Source organism: Spinacia oleracea, chromosome 6 (assembly GCF_020520425.1).
Source record: "Spinacia oleracea cultivar Varoflay chromosome 6, BTI_SOV_V1, whole genome shotgun sequence".
NCBI lineage: Eukaryota > Viridiplantae > Streptophyta > Magnoliopsida > Caryophyllales > Amaranthaceae > Spinacia > Spinacia oleracea.
In genome coordinates this window covers 44,058,131-44,078,888 of record NC_079492.1, presented here as the reverse complement: position 1 = coordinate 44,078,888, position 20,758 = coordinate 44,058,131, and the positions used below count along the sequence as shown (strand labels likewise).

The following is a 20,758-nucleotide window of genomic DNA, read 5'->3' as shown; positions in this document are numbered from 1 at the left end:
AAAAAAATAAGAGAAATAAATGCAAGAACATGTGAAGCAAAGCGTCAAAAATTGACCGCCCAAGTCATTTTCAGCGCCCAGGGCTGGGCGCCGAAATTTTTGACGCCCCAGCCTGGGCGTTGAAACTCTCTGCCTGACAAAAATTTTCTTTTCAGAAAGTGCTCGTCATTTTATCGCACACAACGGAAAAATAACGAACACTTGGGGGGTACAGTACGTATCCAGGTATCCAAATAGGCTTACCAACCAAGAATATAGCCATACAAATTAGTCGAATTTCGCCATACAAATTAGTCGAATTTCGAATTTCATATTTTACGCGACTTATGGCAAAAAAAAAAACGGCTGATGAAAATAATGATAATACTTCACTCATTTGACCGATTAAGTAATATGTTTCCACCTCAAGGCATATCTACCAAAATCCGGCATACTAGAACTTATTCTAAAGCTAGAACTACGCGCGACCTGATTCTGACAAGATACGTAGGCAATCCTTACCAAGGATGCGGTCCAATAAAAAAAAACGAATATTCTTTGTGCAAAAAGTGTTAGACATATAAAAACATAAAAAAGAGGAGAAACAAAATAAATGAAAATGAAAAATAAAAATACGCCTTTATTAAAAAATAATAAGAAAGAAAACAAAGTGCTAAGTATAAAAACAAACACAACTGAAATAAATAGAGGGCACCTACACCCTAGCAAGAACTACACTACTCTAGTTCTTCCGGATCATCAAATAAAGTCTTGTAGAGGGCAATGTTCGCAGGATCCACCCCCACAGTCTTCTGCGCTGCCCCAATATCAATCTCCATAAGAACCGGCTCCTGGACACTAACTTCCAAAGATGCCAAGGCTTCAGAAACATTCTCAGTTATAGCCCGCTCAGCCTCAAGGGCACAGACAATGGTAGGAGAAGGATTATTATCATCAGCTAGACTAGCCGCTGTTTCTACAGGCAGCTGAGCCTTCCTGACCCATACATTGTTCCGGCGACGATCTCCGCGAGAGCTTGCATTTCTTTCATGTTAGGCATCTTTTTAGGCCTAAAATTGGAACGGGGAGAAACTTCCTTTCTCTTTCGATCAGGACGAGCTTTCACAGTCTTAATACTATAGGTACGAGGTCTGGCAGAATCAGGACCCTCATACTTAACACGAATACGAGGTATCAAAAGCTCAGCCGGCTCCCCATTACGAGCCTCGGCCCTCACATCTTTATCATCGGAGCTCATCCACAACTTATAGTTTTCAGAAAGACCCACAAAGCCATTTGTAGCTACGGCCCAACGCGGGAGACCATCATAATACTTAGCCCACGCTAGGACCCGTATTTGTGAAAAGGCCGCTAACTTAGGTGGTACCGTATCAGAAAAGGGGATAGTCTGCCTTAAACCATATTGACGCATGACTCGGTAAGGGAAAATATAAATGGGACGAGATAGCCCCAACAAAGAAACATAAACCGATACATCAGAACCCCCTGTCATAGTAGTCAAACCCCACCATGGTACCACCCACTTAATAGAACAAATGCCATAAGTAAAAAAGGAGGTCCATTCGGCCTCGTCCTGGCCTTGGTGCAAGTATTTTCGGTTACCCAAAGCTATAGGGCGATAATGTTTAGGATCGGCAGGAGCTTCCAAAAGTCTAAGCAGTTCCGCAAGCCAAATCTGCAGAAACAGGTACGATCGAATCAAAAGAATGAAAAGAAAGAAAAAAACGGTTCCTGGGGCGCAGTTTTAACGCCCAGGACCAAGCGCCGAAAATTCCAGCGCCCAGCCCTGGGCGCCGAAACTCAGCCCCAGGCAAAAAAAAGAAATATATGCAAAAGGGACGTATACGTGCGCAAGGAAAAATCGATTACCTGCAGTAATAGGGGGCTTCCCTTAAAATGTTCAGATTTGGCATCCTTCTTCAGCTCATCCGCACTCAGCAAAGTCTCGGCAACAACCAACGGCATAATAGAATAGCAACTTTCCATCTGGCTAATCAAGGGGATCAACCTTATGTCACTGAACTCACCATTGTTATTCGACAGCAAATAATGATTCAACAAGCAAAATACAAGGGCTCGAATATTCAATTTCTGTTCGGTCATATTCTTACTAGGCCTAAAGTGATGTTTTACAAGTTTTGCCAAGTTAACCTTATCATCTACAACAATTTCAGCAAACATGTTATCATCTAGTCTTAGGAAAGCCCTTATGGTTGTTTTACCCTCTTCAATAGTGCCAGGGGTAACAGGAGTAGCATTGGTAGGATAACCAAGGATCGCAGCAAATTCATCGGGCAAAGGACATATTTCGTTGCCCCGAAAGGCAAAACATGATGATCGTAGTCCCAAAAGTTTAGGGCAGCATGCAGAAAGTTATAATCAATATTAATTTGTTGTAAGCCTAAAAGTGCCTCTAAGTGGTATTCTTTTAACAAAGCCTTTTCTGTGGGAGTAAGGGCTCGTAGCCAACGCCTAACAGTCCGTTGGAGTGAGAAAATAGGGGTCGACATGGCAAAAGCAATGAGTAATTAAAACGCAGCAAAAAGAGAGAAAGAATTTGAGAGTGGTGGAAAATAGGGACGTATCTAGCCCCTATATATAGCTGAACGCACCCAATGACATCCTGATCCCATTCGGAAACGTGTAAGGAAATCCGAAAGTCAAAAATCACCAGGAAAAGACTTTCAGCGCCCACGGCTGGGCGCCGAAATGTTTAACGCCTGGCCTTGGGCGCTGAAAATGCAGCCCAAGGCCCAGATTTCACAAAACACGGAACAGGAAAGGACTTAAGACCGTGTTGCTAAACACGAGGCCCTATTGCAAGTAGGATCAAGCCCAAAGCACCTTTAGCTCCCAAATAAGCAAATATAAACATTAAAACTTGGTCGAAACTTTGACTCGTCTCAGAAAATACTTATGTACATTTTTCAAAAAAAAAAACAAGTTAAATATCATGGTCATTCTTCGAAACACCAAAAATATGTGTCGTCAAGTCGTTGGTTTTCCAAAAAAAAAATGTTTGTTTGTTAAAGGATTAATCTAGGCCAAGCTAAAACCGGATGTCGCCTGAAAACTAAAGTCGCATTCCACGGCTTCGCTAACGTAGCACACTACTATAAAAGGTCGCTCGCACATACGAGTATGACCCCAAACATGATTACAAGATGCGAAAAACGACCGACGAGCCCCAGTGCTTGGGGGCTCGCGAAAAATAGACTCCAACAAGGGGCGCACGATCGAAATCACATTCTCGGACTGCGCCATACACCATATCATGTTTGGATATCTCAAAAAAAAAAACAGGTTCGTCCTCAGGGAAAGGTCGTCATTGACACTTGTGCACGGTCCTCTGATCAAAGACCAAGTAGTGGCAAAATTGAGCCGTAAAGACTAGCTCAAACCGCGAGAGCAGACGGTCGCAAGACAAAGGTCCGTCTGAACACGTTGTCAGCCCACGTTCAAGTTACAACTAAATTCGAGCATCCCTCGAAAGAATTCGCTCTTGCAAGAATGGATAAAAAAGAAAATCTCAAAAGGAATCACAAAAAACCAAAGAAATAGGAACTTGCCCATCTTTAGTTGGCAAGATCGCGGCACGCGAATCCCAAATCAAAAGACGAATTCAGGTTCGCTCACCTCCAGCGAGCGGGGCGTCCACCCTTAGCGGACAGGGCTCGCCCACCTTTAGCGGGCGGGGTCTGCGTCACTAGCCGCGCAGGTCCTCAGTTTTCCAAAAATGAAGTCTTCAAAAACAAAATGAAACAGGCTCGCCATCTTCAGCCGACGGGGTCTACGGCGCAAACCACGTAGGTCCTTATTTTCAAAAAAAAACACAAAACAAATTTCAAAATAGATTCGTCCACTTCTATCGGACGGGGTGTCCACCCTTAGTGGACAGGTTCTCCATCTTTAGTCGGCGGGGTCTACGTCACAAACCGCGTAGGTCCTTATTTTCAAATTTTAAAAACAGATTCGTCCACTTCTATCGGACAGGGTGTCCACCCTTAGCGGACAGGATCGCCATCTTTAGTCGGCGGGGTCTGCATCACTAACCGTGCAGGTCCTTAGTCGCAGCAGCGATAACTTTTTTCTGGTTTTCCCTTTTCCAAAAATTAAAAGGATTGGTTTTCCGTTTTTTCCAAAAAAAGAGCGATGTGCTGGATTTTCCTTCGTTTTACGTCCCATAAAAACAAGGGGGTTTTCTCGTTTAGCTAGCCCTGAAAATGAGAATCTTTAAAAAACATTTTTACCTCGTGATTGGGCTAGGCCAGGCCCAATTACACTTTATAGCTTTGATTTCAAAAACATTTGTAGCTACTCCCAATGACAAAGTGAGGGAGTTTCTACGCACCTTTAGATCCTTCCAATGACAAAGTGAGGAAGTTTCTATACTATCTGTTGACAAATCCCAATGACACGTGAGGGATATGTCGACATTTCAAGTGATGACCCTTAAGTCAAATGTTATCACTCGGGGGCTCGTGAGACCCTCGCAAAACAGGTCACATACACCATGGCTTGCGTGACGCACTCCGTCTAATACTTTGACCATCATCTTACTCCAAGACTCAGTCAAAGTGGGGGCTAACTGTAGACACCTACTTTTGTCCCCATTCCCGAAAGGGAAAGGTTCGATGATGAAAGCATAAATCTCCACTTGACAACGCATCTCCTATAAAATAAACGAATCTTAATTCCCCTTTTCATTTCACCCGAAACCTGATATTTATAGAAAACTGCTATTTATGGAAACCTGCTAAAAATAGTGACTGCCGTAAAAGGTAGCTTCTAAAGTGGAAAATCATAAAGGATAGAAACCTGTCAGAATTAGGTGTTGCATTCCAACATAAATCCTAAATGAGATAGAAAACTGCGAGAATCTATTCCTAATATGATTCGGAAATAAAAGTTACGTATTAATTAAAATCCTAACGAGCCTAGAGTTCGTAACGGGCCCAGACGCATTCCGTCATGAAATTGATACGCACTAAAAGACTCGATTAAGTCTCAAACTCTACGGATTTCAGGAATCCGAATCTGACTAAGAAAATAGCCCAAACCCTATTTTCAACGCCTGGCTCTGGGCGCCGAAATCTTCGGCACCCAGGCCTGGGCGCTGAAAATACCTGGGTACGTGTTTTTTCCTAATTCTTTATGGATTAGAACTCTGCAATTCTATCTTTCCACGAACGCTTCCCTATAAATACAGCCCCAAATTCGACGTGAAAGGAACACACACACAACACACAATCATATTCTGAGTATTGACTCCAACCCTTAGCCTAAGCCTCACGCTACGAAACTGTTCACGCGTTCTGTCGCAATCGATCCATAAATCGAACAGAACGTATCCTGTCCCATAATTGAGATTCGTTAAAAAAAAAGGAGAAATAGCAAAGTCAAAGTGGTTAGTTTTCTGAGAACCGTGACGCACCTCTCAAGGGTGCGTCGTAATGTGTCCCTTTTCGATGATTTAATTGCTTTCCTCGCCCTTTTTATGAACTGTTAAACTAACTAAATCTGATTGTTCTATCACGCCTAACAAATATAATATTTTTGGGAAATTGGATTATCATGCTAGGTCCCTTAATGTAATCTAAATCAGATAATCGCGATCGATCTAGTATTATATGTTGCATATTGCTAAAATCAACTCAGATTAGTTTAATAGTTAACGCATGTCCCTTCAATTATTTATGCTGAGCTAGTAAGGATATCCTGCCTCTGGAGTTATCGACGAGCGAAGTACTCCTCTCGGTAGTTACAGTCCCCCGAACCCTCAATCTCTACCTTGCGGGTGTATGTTGAGAGATCCCCACACCAGGGATCACAAGGGAACCTACGGCCGTCGTGGTCAAACATAATTGCACTCCCTTTATGTCACGATAACCGGGTTTTGTCAGTTTTTCTCATTGTCGTTAAAAACTGAATGGCGACTCCTATATTACTAGTCAATTGGGTGTAAACTCACAGGAAATCCAATTACACTTGATTGAATAAAAAGAATCGTCACACCCACGAGGGACGAGGTCACGCATTAGCCTCGTGCTTTTTCGACCCCCTCACAACGATATAGTGATCTGCTAGTCATTCTATACTAGCAAGAGTGGAGTTACGGGGTATGTTGTGAGTTGGTAAGCTTTTGTGTCGAAGTGAAGGGGTTTGGGTATAATGTAGGCAAAAACAATGGCTATGCTTTTGCTCAACAATGATGCTAGTGCAGGTAGGTTCTATCACATGTGTGATATAGTCTAGGCTGGTAGTTTTGTTGGGTTCTACCGTGCTAGGATGTTTTTTCTTGGGTGTATGCTGATGGGCAGTAACTGAAGGCCTTAGGCATAATTAGCACCCTGTTGAACAACATAAATACCTCGATAGGTGTTGTAGCTTCCTAAAGCGTCAACAATACGGGCTCTAAGTTGAGGTAGTATTGTGTATACGAGAGGTGCATGATGTGCGAGGCTTTGTTGCTGCACTCAATGGGATTGTTGTTGCTATATACGAAGTAAGTTTTTATGTTAGATATTGGTCTACTGAAATTCATGAGCTTATTCGTTTGAAATTGATGTTGTCGTTATTTAGTCTTTGACTATTTATTGTGATGCTTCACAAAGATTCAGTCACTCTAGCACATGTCTGAAATCATATTCGTGCAGACTGTGCATTCCTGTGGTACTCCAAAATGAAATCCACAATCATTTTGAGGATTTCAGTGTCGACAGGGACCTCAGCATGCTGTCAAATATTAGAATGCACAATCTGATATCCTCTTTGTTTGTTTGGGTTTTTTTTTCCGGTTGTACTCCATATGTCTCATCAGAGCTTTACTTTTAACGCAAACATGATTTTGGAATAAAGCTTGTATTGACTGAAATATAATTTTCATGGTTATGTTGTATGAGGAAATTCAGATAATATTGGAGGTAGAACGAACATTTTCCCTACAGGTATTTAACTTGTTTTCTTGGTTCCTTTTTGGTTTATTTTTACTTTCCCATGCCATGATACTTAAGTTCTTTTTTCTTTATATAGGTAGCAGAAAAGGTGTTTAAGTTGAAGTGTCGTGATCGGGTTTTAGGTTTTTGAGGATGAATAACACTTAAAGAATTAGCGGGACCATAACCTCGCAGGGGGAACATCAATCTTAGTTGAATGAAGCAAACATACAAAATCAGGTCGTAACCAATCGTGTGGATACAGTATAAGAAGTGTTGCTAAAAACGGTTAACTTGTCCAAGAGAGGACACTCCAACTATGTAGAATTTTTATTTTTTTATTTTTAATTTTAGATTGAACAAGAGTTAATTATCTATTAGTTTTAGAATTTAAAGACAAGGGGATGTGATTGTTGAGTTTCACATAACTTGAAATTTTGTAGTCAAATTCTTTTGAGTAATAAAATTACCATTTTGTTTTAATTGATTGATTTATAGTTGTTTATATTGTTTCATACAGAAAATATAGGTGTTTTGAAGAATATAAATAATTTTATTAGGATTGCAATATTAACTACAGAATAGTTCGTTGTTATTGCCAAAATTTTAATTTTTTTACCATTGGAATGACATTTTACGATGTTTTTTTTGGTCGTTATTGCTTAATTATTCATCGTGAATAAGTATTTAACGATGAAATATCATGTTGTCGTTATTTTCTAACGACGAAATAACAATTCGTCGTTAACTTTAAACGATGAAATAATAGTTCGTCGTTAACTTTTAACGATGAAATCCTCAATTCGTCGTTAACAATTAACAACGAAACCATAATTCGTCGTTAATTGTTAACGACGAAACGGTAAACCGTCGTTAATGGTTAACGACGACATTATGTTTCATCGTTAATGTTCGTTAAATATTAACGACGAACATCGTCGTTAAAGAAAATAACGACGGAACCTGTTACAACGAACATCATGACCGTCGTTAAAGGTTTTAACGACGGAAATTGAGGCTTTTAACGACGAAATTGTTCGTCGTTAAATGTCCTTTTTCTAGTAGTGGCCCGTCCTCTATAATCAACTGCAGAACCTTCCCCACCACCAAGGTATCACCAATAATAGTGCCGTCATCCAAATACCATGCCTGGAGACATACATCAAACGCGTCCCTGATTTTACAAACCAGGGGTTGTAAAACCAAAGCAAAGAGCAGAGGACCAAGGGGATCACCCTGCTGCACACCCTGAGACGACCATAACGTATGCTCCTCATAATACAATCTGGCTGGAGTTGAGTAGCAGAATTCAACCCATCGAGAAAAGCCCGGACAACGAAGACGAACTTCACGTAACATGGCTGCACGATCAACTAAATTAAAGGCACTTTGAAAATCCACCAACAACATTGAAAGACCCACATCAGAACCCCGATCCTCAATCAACCTGTTCACAGCATGAAGAATTGTCTCACCACCCGCAGACACCTCGACACCAAATTAAAGACCATCAAAATAACTACCCAAAGACGGGCCAACCATAACAGCACCAACCTTCGAAACCAGACGTCGCCACACAGTACCCACATCAATAGGACGAATACCACCACCGGGCTTGACCAGAGGGGTGAGGGGAGCACTAGCAACATACTCCCGCAAACCCGCAGGGCATTTCCTAGCTAAAAAGAGATTAACCACCCCAGAAATGGAGTCAACTAACTCATCAGAAACAGCCACAACAGCCCCACTCAAGCAATCCATAAGGTGCTGTGCTCGTAAACCGTCCCTCCCACAAGATGTGCCACGTGGAAAACTCCTAATCCGGTCCAAAACAACAGCAGAAGTAGCCATGATATGATGGTCATCAACATGAATATCAGGCAAGGAAGGAGCTGGAAAAGAAGGGTGTTTGGACTGTAAATCCGCAAGAGTGGCCTCATTATAAGGCGCAACGCCAGAAGAAGAAAGAACACGGACTGCAGCAGTGTAATGGCCATCACCAATCTTCCTACGGCACTGCTTGATATTACGCTCTGCCAAATCAAGACCCTCATCAGCATCCAACAAAGTAGGGGATCCAGCTGCCAAAGCTTCCCGCAGAAGAAGCATATAACCACCCGACTCACTCCAAGAACGAATAGCATTAGCAATGCTCTCTTCCTGCCGTTGCCTCCGTACGGCAGATGTGCACTCACGATTACTTCTCGGACTAAAGGTTTTAAGGATACATAGAGGCAACACAAGAATTTTAACCCAATAAGAGACGTCCTCAGGCCTGCAAATAACCCTATCAAGCGCGCTTCTCAAAACCCGGGAAAAACCCAAACGACATTTAGGAGGGATGAATTTCACTGTGCAAAGCTGTTTAGAAAACAATCTGTCAAGAAGAGTGACGGTAAAACCACAATCCTGGTCTTGCACCGTAGTATCCATGCGAACATCAGAAGCAAGTGACGGTGTAGAAAAACCATAAAGCACAAACCGAACAACACCATCCTCAAAAACAGGTGGGGCCACAAAATCAGAACCATGACGACATTTAGCACGAAGAGCATGCGTCTTAAAACAATCCCCACAAAGCCAAATCCCCATACGGCGGAAGGTCAACTCAGCCTCATAAAAAATAGCCAAGTTAGTGGTTAGAGAGTGTCGTGTGACCACTTGAGCATCACCCTTACAATGACGATCACGAATATGAGTGATCAAAGAGCTCTCAGTAAGCCCATTTCCACCGCCGTCTTGACACCCACTAAGACCCACAAATGGACAATGAAAACGCACAACGCCAGAAGAAATTATAAATAGCAAGCCAACACAAAAACACCAATAAACGCGAGACTCCCAAAAACGTAACCAAAATCCAATCACAGCCCACGAACCACAGCAACACCAAAAGAACAACAAATAAACGAACTTACTTTGTGTTTGATTTTTCCACGGTTATGACGTGGGGATGGCTGGAGGCAATGGAACAAACTCCACGAATCACAACACCACAACAACAACAAACACTGCCACTAATCCCCTCTTACTGCCGGAAACTGCCACAAGAACGCACTCAACAATCACCGCCACAAACAATGCCACAATGCTAAACCACCGCACCAGAACACAACACCGGCGACCGCCGCCCCTGACACCAACATACCGTCGCCCCTAACACCCGTAACACCGCCGTATCCGCTCACCAAAACACCGTCGCAACTGCTCACCAAAACACGAAGAACCACCACAGGGCAAGGCCTAACCGCCGAAAACACCTAACCGCCGCAACCACCAGCCCAGACCGCCGAACCCCAACCACTAGAGCAGACCGCCGAATGCCGGAAACTGGACCAAAAACCGCGAGAGAAACTGCACCAATATGCGAGAAAACAACACCAAAACGCAACAAAAACTGCCCCCACCAACACCTGTAACCGCCTGAGAAAGTCAGCCGCCGACGTGAACCCTTAGCCGACCGTAATGCCGCCGGAATCCCTGCCGGATTATGGACGTGAAGCCACCGTCATAATCGCACCCTAATCGCGCCCTAATTTAGAGAGAAACGGCTTTATTATTATTATTATTATTATTATTATTATTATTATTATTATATTTTTTTCCCTTTTATTTTTATTCCGTGATTTTCCCTCGTGTTTAATTTTATGTGTGTAGGTAAGAGTATCGTGGTCCGGGATCGAGTTATTATGGTCAAGAAAAGTCATTGTTGATTTAGAGAATTCTAAACCCCACATCTTAGCCTACACCACACCATCCTCTATCCTACACCACACTCTTCGCCAACAACGAACAGCAGGCAGGCTGTTCTTCACCGCACTCCATCTCATCTCCCACCTCTTCCCTCACCTTGCAGCCAACAACACCAACATCAACAACTGCGATCCCCCACCGTACACCATCTCCACACCTGCTCCACCCACATCAACCACCTCTACATCACCCCGCCTATCATCACAGAATACCAACTTTAATGTCATCATCTCTGAAGGAAATAATTCCCTTGGTCCAAGTATGCATTCAATGCTAAGTCTAATAAATGCGGTTCAGTATTAATTAATTATACAAGTTAATAATTCAGTGAGATCAAGTGAGCTGTATGCCTAGCTAGAGGCCGCTTCAGTTCAAGTGGAATTAATAATATTAATCCACAACTTACTCTTGACTGAACCCGTAAGGTCACACAAATAGTACGTGAACGGATCAAATATTTAAGTGAATTAAATACTCCATTTATGGATATTCGGAATCGACGGATCTCGGTTCAAGTGGGAGCTGAAATCGTCAAAAGGCAAATTATGAATACTCCGGAAACAATGATATTACCGGAAACGGAAATATGGATCGTATCGGAAATATAAATATTATCCAAGTCGTAGATGTTGCCGGAAACAGAAACATGGTATGTATCGGAAAATATTATCGGAAATGGAAATATTACCGGAATCGGAAATATTGCCGGAAACGGAAATATTGCCGGCATCGGAAATATTATCGGAATCGGAAAATAATTCCGGAATTGGAAACATTAAATATTTGTTCGAAACGGAAATTAATTCCGGAATCGGAAATATTAAGTATTGTTCGAATCAGAAATGAATCTAGAATCGAAAATTAATCGGAAGCGCGTCGTACGGAATAAACATCGGACGAGCTTGCTAGACGCAAGGCCCAGCACGAAGACATGCCTGCGCCTAGCAAAGCACGCACACAGCAAGGCAAGCAGTAGCCCGCCAAGCACCGCAAGGCCCATCCAAGCAACACGCAAGGCCAGGCCCAGCGAGGCCAGCAGGCTGGCACGCCCAAGCGTGGGCTGCAGCGCTGCTGGGCCAGGCTCTCCGCGCGCGCGCCCCCAGCGCCCTTCGTGGGTTGTGCGTGTGTGTGCGTTGAGTTCGTGCATGCGTCGAATCCTTAAGCGTTTAGGATTAGTTCGATTAATTATTATTTTCCTAAAACTACTAGAGTTAGTTGTTGAATTAAACACTAACTTAATAGATTTAATTGGAATCTAATTCTAATAAGATTAGGTTAATTAAATCCTAGTAGGTTTCTAGCTCCAATAATCCTAACCTATAAATAGGTGATGGAAATCACAATTTATAATACATCAAAAAGTATTCATATAGTTTTAAGTTAAAAAAACTAGAGTTAATAATTTGCCACAAATTATAATCGAATAAACATAAAACCTTAGGCTAAATTCTAGTTAATTGAATCTAAAGAGGATCCGAACGTGCTGTGGACTATCTACGGAGAGAATACACTTGGAGTCCTAACCTTGTTCTTGTTCGGTTCGGGAGCAGCTAGGGAAGGCACGCTTCGAATGTATGCATCCTAAATTATGCTAATTGTTATGTGGCAATTAATTTGGATTCCTTGCTTTATGGTTTTTCCGCATGAAATATATGTTTTATATTTGCCATAACCTATCAATCTCAGCCCGCCAACAAAGCAGGCAGCTGCGAGCTTCGCCAACCTTACACCAACATCACGCAACAACATGAAAAGGTAGAAGCAAAACATCCCAAAACAGAGTAATTGGGTTCGTTCGAACCCGTAATTGTGTTCGACCGAACCCAAGATTTAGAGAAGTGTCTGCAAAGGTTGGGTCCGGCCGAACCTTCCTTGAGTTCGACCAAACTAGAACGAAGTCCGACCGAACCTCCATTGGGTTCGTCCGAACTTTTCAGCTCTCAATATTGTACGGAATTAATGAGGTCACGTGGCTGCGCTCGTGGTTCAGGTTATTCCTTATGCTTGATCTGCCGCCGTACATGGTTGAATCAAAGGTTGCGATTTCGTGAGAAAGGGTTTGAGTTCGATTGTGGTTGATGATTGACTGAGGATCAACGATTGAAGACCGTTAATGAGGACTATGAGGATGATTAATAGATGATAATGGATGCAGCTGAACAGATGAGGGATGATCGGTGATGATTATAGCTGATGATGATTGATGATTGATGATTAATGATTGCAGATGATGATAGAAAAGCAGCGTAGCAGGAGCATCAAGCAAAAGAAAAGAGTGAAACTTAGTTTTGGGGGTTTTTGAAAGAAAAAGCTACGGGGGTAGCCGAGGGGTTTTGATTTTGTTTTCATTTCTTCCTTTTTTCCCTTTTTCCTATTTCTTTTTTCTCCTTTTTCCTTTTCTTTTTTTCTTTTCTCCGTCTTTTAATTTCTTTGTCTTTTTAGATTTTATTTTCCATTTTTATTTATTTCTTTTTATTTCTTTTATTAACTTTAGTATAAGTACCCATTTTTAGTTCAAGACAAGGGGGACAAAGTAAATATTTAGTTTTCTCTTTTTTTTAGGGTTTATGCTTAGTTTTTTTTAGAGAGATAAAGTGAGGAAAATCAATGAAAAATTGGGGCTTTTGAATTCAAGTGTGGCAATTTGGTTTGAAGAACCAACAATCAATTAATGAGAATTCTCTACTCACTCTCCTTATTTATTGCTTATTTATTACTTTATTTATCGTTTTAATTAGTTTGATTATTTTTGTTTAGTTTAACGATTCATGTTTAGATTAGTTGTTATTATTGTTAGAATCATGTTTTTAGTTGTTAATTTCTATAAATTTTGTGTTTTTATGATTATGGAGTAGTTTATTGATTAAGGTTTGGTGAAAATTCAACATTGATTGGTTTGGGTGTTTGTGATTGGAAATTAGGGATTTTTATGATTAAATTATTGCATGTTTAGACATTCCCAATATATGTTGCATTTAACTTGATCAATTAAGTGTTCCATGATTGCTTGGAGTAGTCTAGTTGGGTTGGAAAGGGATTAAAGACCTAAACTTGATTATGTGGTTGAATTGGGATTTTGATTTACCTCGGGCATGATAGGGTAGAACGGGATTTCATCCTTGATGCTTAGGGAAATTGCTCGCATGTCGAGAGATAGTTGGAGCTATTTGTGAATTTAACGCCTATTCATGTAGTGTTTGTGAATCTTCCCCAGTTTTAGCTCTTTTATGTCCATTCCATGATTTGTTGTTGTTTGACCCATTCCCTAATCTCTTTCACTTTTGATTTCTTAGTTTAAGTTAATTAGTTTTATTCGATTAGTGACTTTTCAAAACCCCATTTCGACCTAGCTTATCGATTGATTAGCATAAATTAGCGCACCTTAGTCCTGGTGATTCCGACCCTTGCTTACCGCTTTACTTGTGTTTAGTGGTTAGTTTAGGTAATTTGTTTGATTTAGGAGAGCTAGTAACGACCTAGTTTTTCCCTAGATAAGCGTCTCAAACTGAGGTCCGTTATCAAAGACAATAGACTGCGGTACTCCGAACCGGGTCATGACATTCTTCCAGATAAATTCACTCACATCACAAGTTCTGATATTTTTGAGGGCTTAGGCCTCAACCCACTTGGTAAAGTAATCGACGGCTACTATTACGTAACGTCTGCCGCCAGGGGTTGCGGTGTATGGTCCGAGTAGATCCATTCCCCACTTAGCAAATGGGACGGGGCTAGAGATAGGAGTGAGCGGTTGAGCCGACCTGTGAATGAGATGGGAAAATCACTGACATTTGTCACATTTCTGAACCATGGACAATGCGTCCTCTCTCAGAGTGGGCCAATAGTAACCGGTTCTTAGGGCCTATTTAGCTAGTGCTCGTCCACCAATGTGTGAGCTACAAAACCCCTGATGCAGGTCGTCTAGTATTTCTTGCCCCTTCTCAGGCGTTACGCATCGTAAGAGGGGTTGGGAGAACGACTTCTTATATAGGATTCCATTCCACCATTCAAACCAAGAACTTTTCTTTTGAATTTTAGCTTCTAGGCGGGGGTGGTCCAGAAGCGTACCGTTAATTTTATGAGCTATGATATCATCCATCCAGGTGGAGGTTCGGTCCAGGATAGCCACTTCAGGAGTTTGAGTGCTGTATTCTTGCTCAATGCTTTGTCTCTATTTGACTTCCTAGAAAATCTGACAAGGGGTGTCGCAAGAGGCCGAACTAGCCAATTTAGATAGGGCGTCGCTTGATTGTTCTCAGTTCGGCGAATCTGCTTTACTTCGAAGATTTTCAAGTGTTCAATTTCTTGGTGAAAATCTTGCATACATGTAAACATGTTGGGATCTCTGGTTTCGTAATCTGCGTTCACCTGACTCACTATAAGCTGTGAATCTGACAGGGCCTATATCTCTTGCGCTCTAGCAACTTTACACATTTTTATGCCGGCTAACAATGCTTCATATTCTGCTTCATTGTTGGATGTCTGAAAATTGAACCACATTTCATATTCATATTTGTCACCCTCAGGGGACTGACATATTATGCCGGCTCCGCATCCATTATAAGTTGATGGCCCGTCCACATAGACTGTCCATCGAGTCTGCTTGTTTTCCTCAAAGGAAGGCCTCGTCATTTCAACAATAAAATCAGCCAATGCCTGCCCCTTGATAGGCTTTCGAGGTTCATAAGAGATGTCGAAAGCGTTAATCTCAATTGCCCACTTGAGCATACGACCAGTGGCCTCTAGCTTAGTAAGTGGCTGTTTCAATGGCTGATCGGTGTAAACTACCCGTTTATGTGCTAGAAAGTATAAGGACGCATCTTCTTACTTGCCATAAAAAGTGCCAGCGCAAATTTCTCAATTGAGGGGTATTTCAATTCGGCGTTTTGTAGCTCATGACTAACAAAGTAGACGAGGAGCTAGACTCCTTCTCTCTCCGTCAACAACACTGCACTCAGAGACCATTCGGAAATAGCTAGATAGACATACAAAGTTTCACCTTCCATAGGACTGACGAGCCTTGGGAGCGTATGAAGATGGTCTTTTAGCCTTATGAATGCCGATTCAGCTGACTCTGTCCATTCAAATTTTGATTTTTTCTTTATATATGGCCGCAAAGAAATAGTGGCATTTGTCACCAGCCCTAGATAGGAAACGTCCTAAAGGCGCTAGACACCCAGTAAGCCGTTGAACTTCTTTGACAGTCTTTGGGGACTTCATATCTATGACTGCTTGCACTTTTTCATGATTGGCCTCTATCCCCCTTTCATGAATAAAAAAACCCCAGGAACTTACCGGCCGTGACCCCAAAGACACATTTTTTTCAGATTCAGCCTCATTTTGTACTTTTTGAGCGTCTCAAAGGTTTCCCTTAGATCAGTGAGGTGATTCTCATGCTGCTTACTTTTTATAATCATTTCATCAATATATGCTTCAATGTTGCGACCCAGCTGATTGGTGAAAACAGTGTTTACTAATCGTTGGAAAGTTGCCGGTGCATTTTTCAGGCCGAATGGCATAACCTTGTAACAGTGTAAACCTTGTTCAGTGATGAATGATGTTTTCTCTTGGTCATCCGGCCAGAGAGGGATTTAATGAAAATCCGAGTAAGCTTCCATAAATGACATCATGGCATGACCAACAGTCGAGTCTACCAACCGATCTATCTTCGGCAATGGAAAGCTGTCCTTAGGGCACGCCTTATTCAAATATGTGTAGTCTACACACATTCTCCAAGAGCCGTTAGGTTTTGGAACTAACACCACATTTTCTACCCAGTTAGGGTATTGACTTGGGCGAATAAAATCAGCATCTAGCAGCTTCTTGACTTCTTCGGCCGCAGCCTTGTTTCTTGCTTCACCATGATTTCGTTTCTTTTGACGGACATGTTTTAAAGTGTTATCTACATTGAGTTTGTGCACGGCCACATTCGGGTCTATGCCCGGCATTTATTCTACACTGAAAGCAAAGATGTCATGAAATTCTCTAAGGAGGAGGACCCGCTCTACCCCAAGCTGATCGTCAGGAGAAACTCCTAATGGCACCATCCTATCTGGACGTGATTCGTCGAGGACAATCTCATAATGTCCTCCGACCGGCTCAGGTCGCCTAGCTTCCATGTGAACAGTAGCAATAGTGAAAGTTTCCCTTTTGACCTCAGTGTCGTCTAGTTTCCTTTTGGAACCGCCCTTTCCTTCGTGGGTATTACCCGATCCCCATGCTTCAGGATTTAAGGTAGTCAAGTAGCAATCTTTTGCCCGCTGCTGATCACCATGAATAATGCAACCATCCCTTTATCACAAACATACTTCATCAACATGAGATGAGCGACGACGACTGCCTTTGCCTGATTTAATGTGGGCCGTCCCAGAATAATGTTGTATTCTGTCAAATCTTTTACAATAAAAAACCGGATGCTTAAGTTTCTACTCTAGTGCCGTCCACCCACTCGAAGTGGTAGGGAAATAATGCCCTGGGGATGGATTATGCTGCCTCCAAACCCGATGATAGGATAATGAATTTTTTCAATCGTCTTAGGGTCGTGTGCAAGACGGTTTAGACATGCTAAGCTAATAATGTCAGACGAACTTCCAGTGTCCATGAGAATGCGCCTTACTTTTAGGTTTTCCACTTTCAATTCTATCACCAAGGGATCGTCATGCAGGGTTGCAATCTTTCCCCTGTCGGCCTCACAAATCTCTACTTTTTGGAAAGTGATCCATGGGTTCCTTTCCAGATAACATAATCTGTCCCAGCCGGCTTGCATAATCCTTCTGCCCTCTCCTGGCCGGGCCGACATCGGCTAGACCACCAGAAATAACTGCCACACACTCTAGATCAGTGTCATTGTCGTCACGACGGTATGAGGGTGACTTGTTCTTCTTGTAGAATTTCTTTCCAGATCCTCCGTCATTTGTACTGAGGTAGGCTTTCAGAAAACCTTTACTTCTAAACCATCGAGAGTTCTACGCAAGCTCTTGCAATCCTTTGTGTCATGTCCCACATCACAGTGGAATTTGCAATAGAGGGTACTGTCACGGGTCTCAACCGGCGACTTCATAGGAAATGGAAGGTCGATCTCATGCTTGTTACTTATGTCCAAAAATATTGTACAAAGATCAGTGTTATATTCAAATTTCTCCTTATCATAGGGTCATCCCCTCTTCTGCCCTGGTGACGAGTTGGAACGATACCCTTTGCCTTCGATGGCCCAGGTTCCATTCGGACGGGCGCTCTTTTTATCAGATTTCTCTTTACGGTGGGGGTTATCAGTTGCTTCAGTTCCCTTTAATTCTTTTGGGGCGGAACAGATTTCAGTGGCATGGATGAAGAGCTCAGCTTCGTCCAGCGCATCATCCATGGTCCTTACACTCATTTTGACCAGATTAAACATAAAGGAACCCTTCTTGAGGCCTCAGAAGAAATCATCAAACGCTACTCCATCCGGAAGATCAGGTATCTGCCCTGATTCTAGGTTGAAATGTCGCACATAACTGCGAAGGGACTCATCCTTGCCTTGCTGGATGCGTCCTAGATGCATACTCGTCTTCTTTTCCTCTTTATAGGCCACGAACCTTGTCGAAAACAACATTTCCAATTCAGCGAAAGTATTAATGGTACCGGCAGGAAACTTCTTAAACCACTTCGAGGCCACCCCTTTCAGAGTAGCGGGGAAATACTTACACCAGATTGCTTCAGTGGTTCCTTGAACATACATGTGATGACGGTATGCAAGAAGATGCAGATCAGGATCCGAAGTACCGTTATAAGAATCAATAGCTGGTGGCTTGACCTTAGGTTCCTTTGGAGAATTCATAATATTATCACAGAAGGGAGTAGTGTAATCTAGTATTAAACCAGCTACCCCTTGCTGAATGTGACAGATAGGATCCTGCCTTCTTGCTTGAGATGGCCTACGCTGCCCACTATCCACGTGGCTCATGGTGGTTCTTTCCGGCCGCCGAGAAAGTGAAGCTAATGGTGCGTCATCCATGACGGGGGTTGAACCTGTGTCTGAAAGCTCTGCTTCTCGGCGGTGGTCAGACTGAGCTGCCGATGCCCTCCTGGACGGTCTGGGGTCAGGACGAGCAGGCACCAAAATGCGACGCAGGGCCATAGGTAAATTCGAAGTCCTTGTCCATTCAAAGCGTTTGTCTCGCTCATCATTATGAGGTTGATCCCGTGGCAAGACATTTGACCTGGTGACTCCGTTCTGAATGTCGTTCCCGTCCCATAAGACTGAAAACAGATGGTTCGTATTTCTTCCTAAAGAGTGTCCATTTGAGCCTTGAATCTAGCCAACATATCCTTGAGATGTCCAGCTGACACCGACAAGTCTGGGTTTTCTTTCATTACAATGTCGGCATCTTCCCTTAAATGTCCTCCCGGCAGAGCTTGATTCTGGCCGACATCCTCATCTTCAATTATTACATACTATGAGCGTTGCTGCTCAATCAGAGAACTAGGACGGGCGCTTTGCCCTGTAGAATACGTGTTTCTATCGTCTCTCCCTCGAGGAGGACGTTCATCAGCCGTTGCGGCTCTATCTGCCTCGTAATGATTAGCGTTCGGCGAGTTACCAGAGTGTTGGACGTCTACCATGATTCCTTACCTCCCCACAGACGGCGCCAAATATTGTGGGAGTTTTTCCTTATGTTGCTGCTGAGGAGGTATGCGGCCCAGGTAGAACTTGATCCACGTCACGTCCGGTCGTGTCACCTGCAAAACAAGAATATTCCCATAGGAATATTCCCTCCGATGCTTAAGTAAGACTGGGGGTTTTTAGAAGAAGAAAACAATATTAATTTGAGAGAGAGAGAGAGAGAGAGAGAGTTGTTGAAGTCATCAATAGTGATGTATTTGTGTTGAAATTTGTGCCCCCTTTTCTTGGGAAACGGGGGTATTTATACTTGTTGTCTCTCATGGGATTAACCCTAAATAGGCAGGTCCAGATTGGCTAATTAATGAGGAGAGGAAAAGTTTCTCTATCAAGATATTCCTCTTTTGGGCCATGGGCCAGAGGAATTAATGGGCGTATTGTCTAATATTTGTCCCAAAGAGAAATGGAAGGGGCCAAGTGGCTTGCTGACAACTTCGAGTAGTGCTACATGGCACTTGTGGATTGGGCCACGTAGGCCGGGTAAATTTACCCACAACAGATATGTCAGTACCAAAAACAAAAAATTGTTAAGAAGTGCTAATATAAGTCATTTTGTGTTATTGGTACTAACACATTCGATATTGGTACTCACTTGTATCCATATGTAGACAAGCCACTTGAGGCCAAAACTTCCTCCACTGGAGGGAGACTTCATTGTTGTAGTTATTGAATGATACACCCGAGAGTACAATTCAAATGGTACTCCCTGGGCAAAACGCAGTGATTACACAACAAAACACGCGCAAAATTTAAACGTTGGGTAACATAAAATAGCATGTGAAACGCTCAACGTAACATACAAAGTTACAGTAACATACGAAATGAAAAAAATAACATAGCATAAATTCCTAATTAGAAGTATAAATAGCATTTACTCCCTCCGTCCCTTAATACTCGCACCGGTTTGACCGGTGCGGAGTTTAAGACATTTGAATTGACTTATTTATTTAATGAATGTTAGTTGATAGTGGGGTATTTTTTTAATATAGTTAATGGGAAATGTGTAAGAGGTGGGGAGTGGTGAGTGGGTGTGTGAATTTTTAAATGATGTTTTGCAGGGAATAGAGGTGTAGGTGGGGTTAGTAAGTATGTGTGAGAAACAATATAATATTGGTATAAATTTCCATTTACAGAAGCGGTGCAAGTATTAAGGAATGGCCCGAAAAGGAAAGCGGTGCGAGTATTAAGGGACAGAGGGAGTAAATGAACAAAAAAAACCAGTAACACTTCATTTCTCTCTCTTCTCCACTTTTCTCTCCTCTTTCTCGCTCCACAACTGCTACAAACCGCCGCTTCTGAAGTAAAATGAAAGAAAAACATACAGAAAACAAGGAAAATAAAAGTACAGGGTGAGTAACACTTAGTTCTTCCTAATTTTTGTTCATAATTTTGAATTTTTTCACTTATAAACCCT

At 42.3% G+C, this 20,758-nt stretch overlaps 1 protein-coding gene and 1 long non-coding RNA gene across 2 annotated transcripts; one reads left to right on the top strand and one right to left on the bottom strand.

Annotated features, from left to right (window-relative positions):
* Positions 1-759: 759 nt before the first annotated feature.
* On the bottom strand, positions 760-4,018 carry LOC130464020 (uncharacterized). The gene is made up of 2 exons (XM_056833366.1): positions 1,870-4,018; positions 760-1,675 (listed from the first exon to the last, which is right to left on the bottom strand). Exons 1-2 carry the CDS (start codon positions 2,179-2,181, stop codon positions 956-958), a joined length of 1,032 nt encoding a protein of 343 aa, XP_056689344.1. The 5' UTR covers positions 2,182-4,018; the 3' UTR covers positions 760-955.
* Positions 4,019-5,767: 1,749 nt separating this feature from the next.
* LOC130464272 (uncharacterized) lies at positions 5,768-7,418 on the top strand. Its single transcript, XR_008924646.1, has 2 exons — positions 5,768-6,947; positions 7,033-7,418. It is a non-coding gene; the product is annotated as an uncharacterized lncRNA (long non-coding RNA).
* Positions 7,419-20,758: the final 13,340 nt, after the last annotated feature.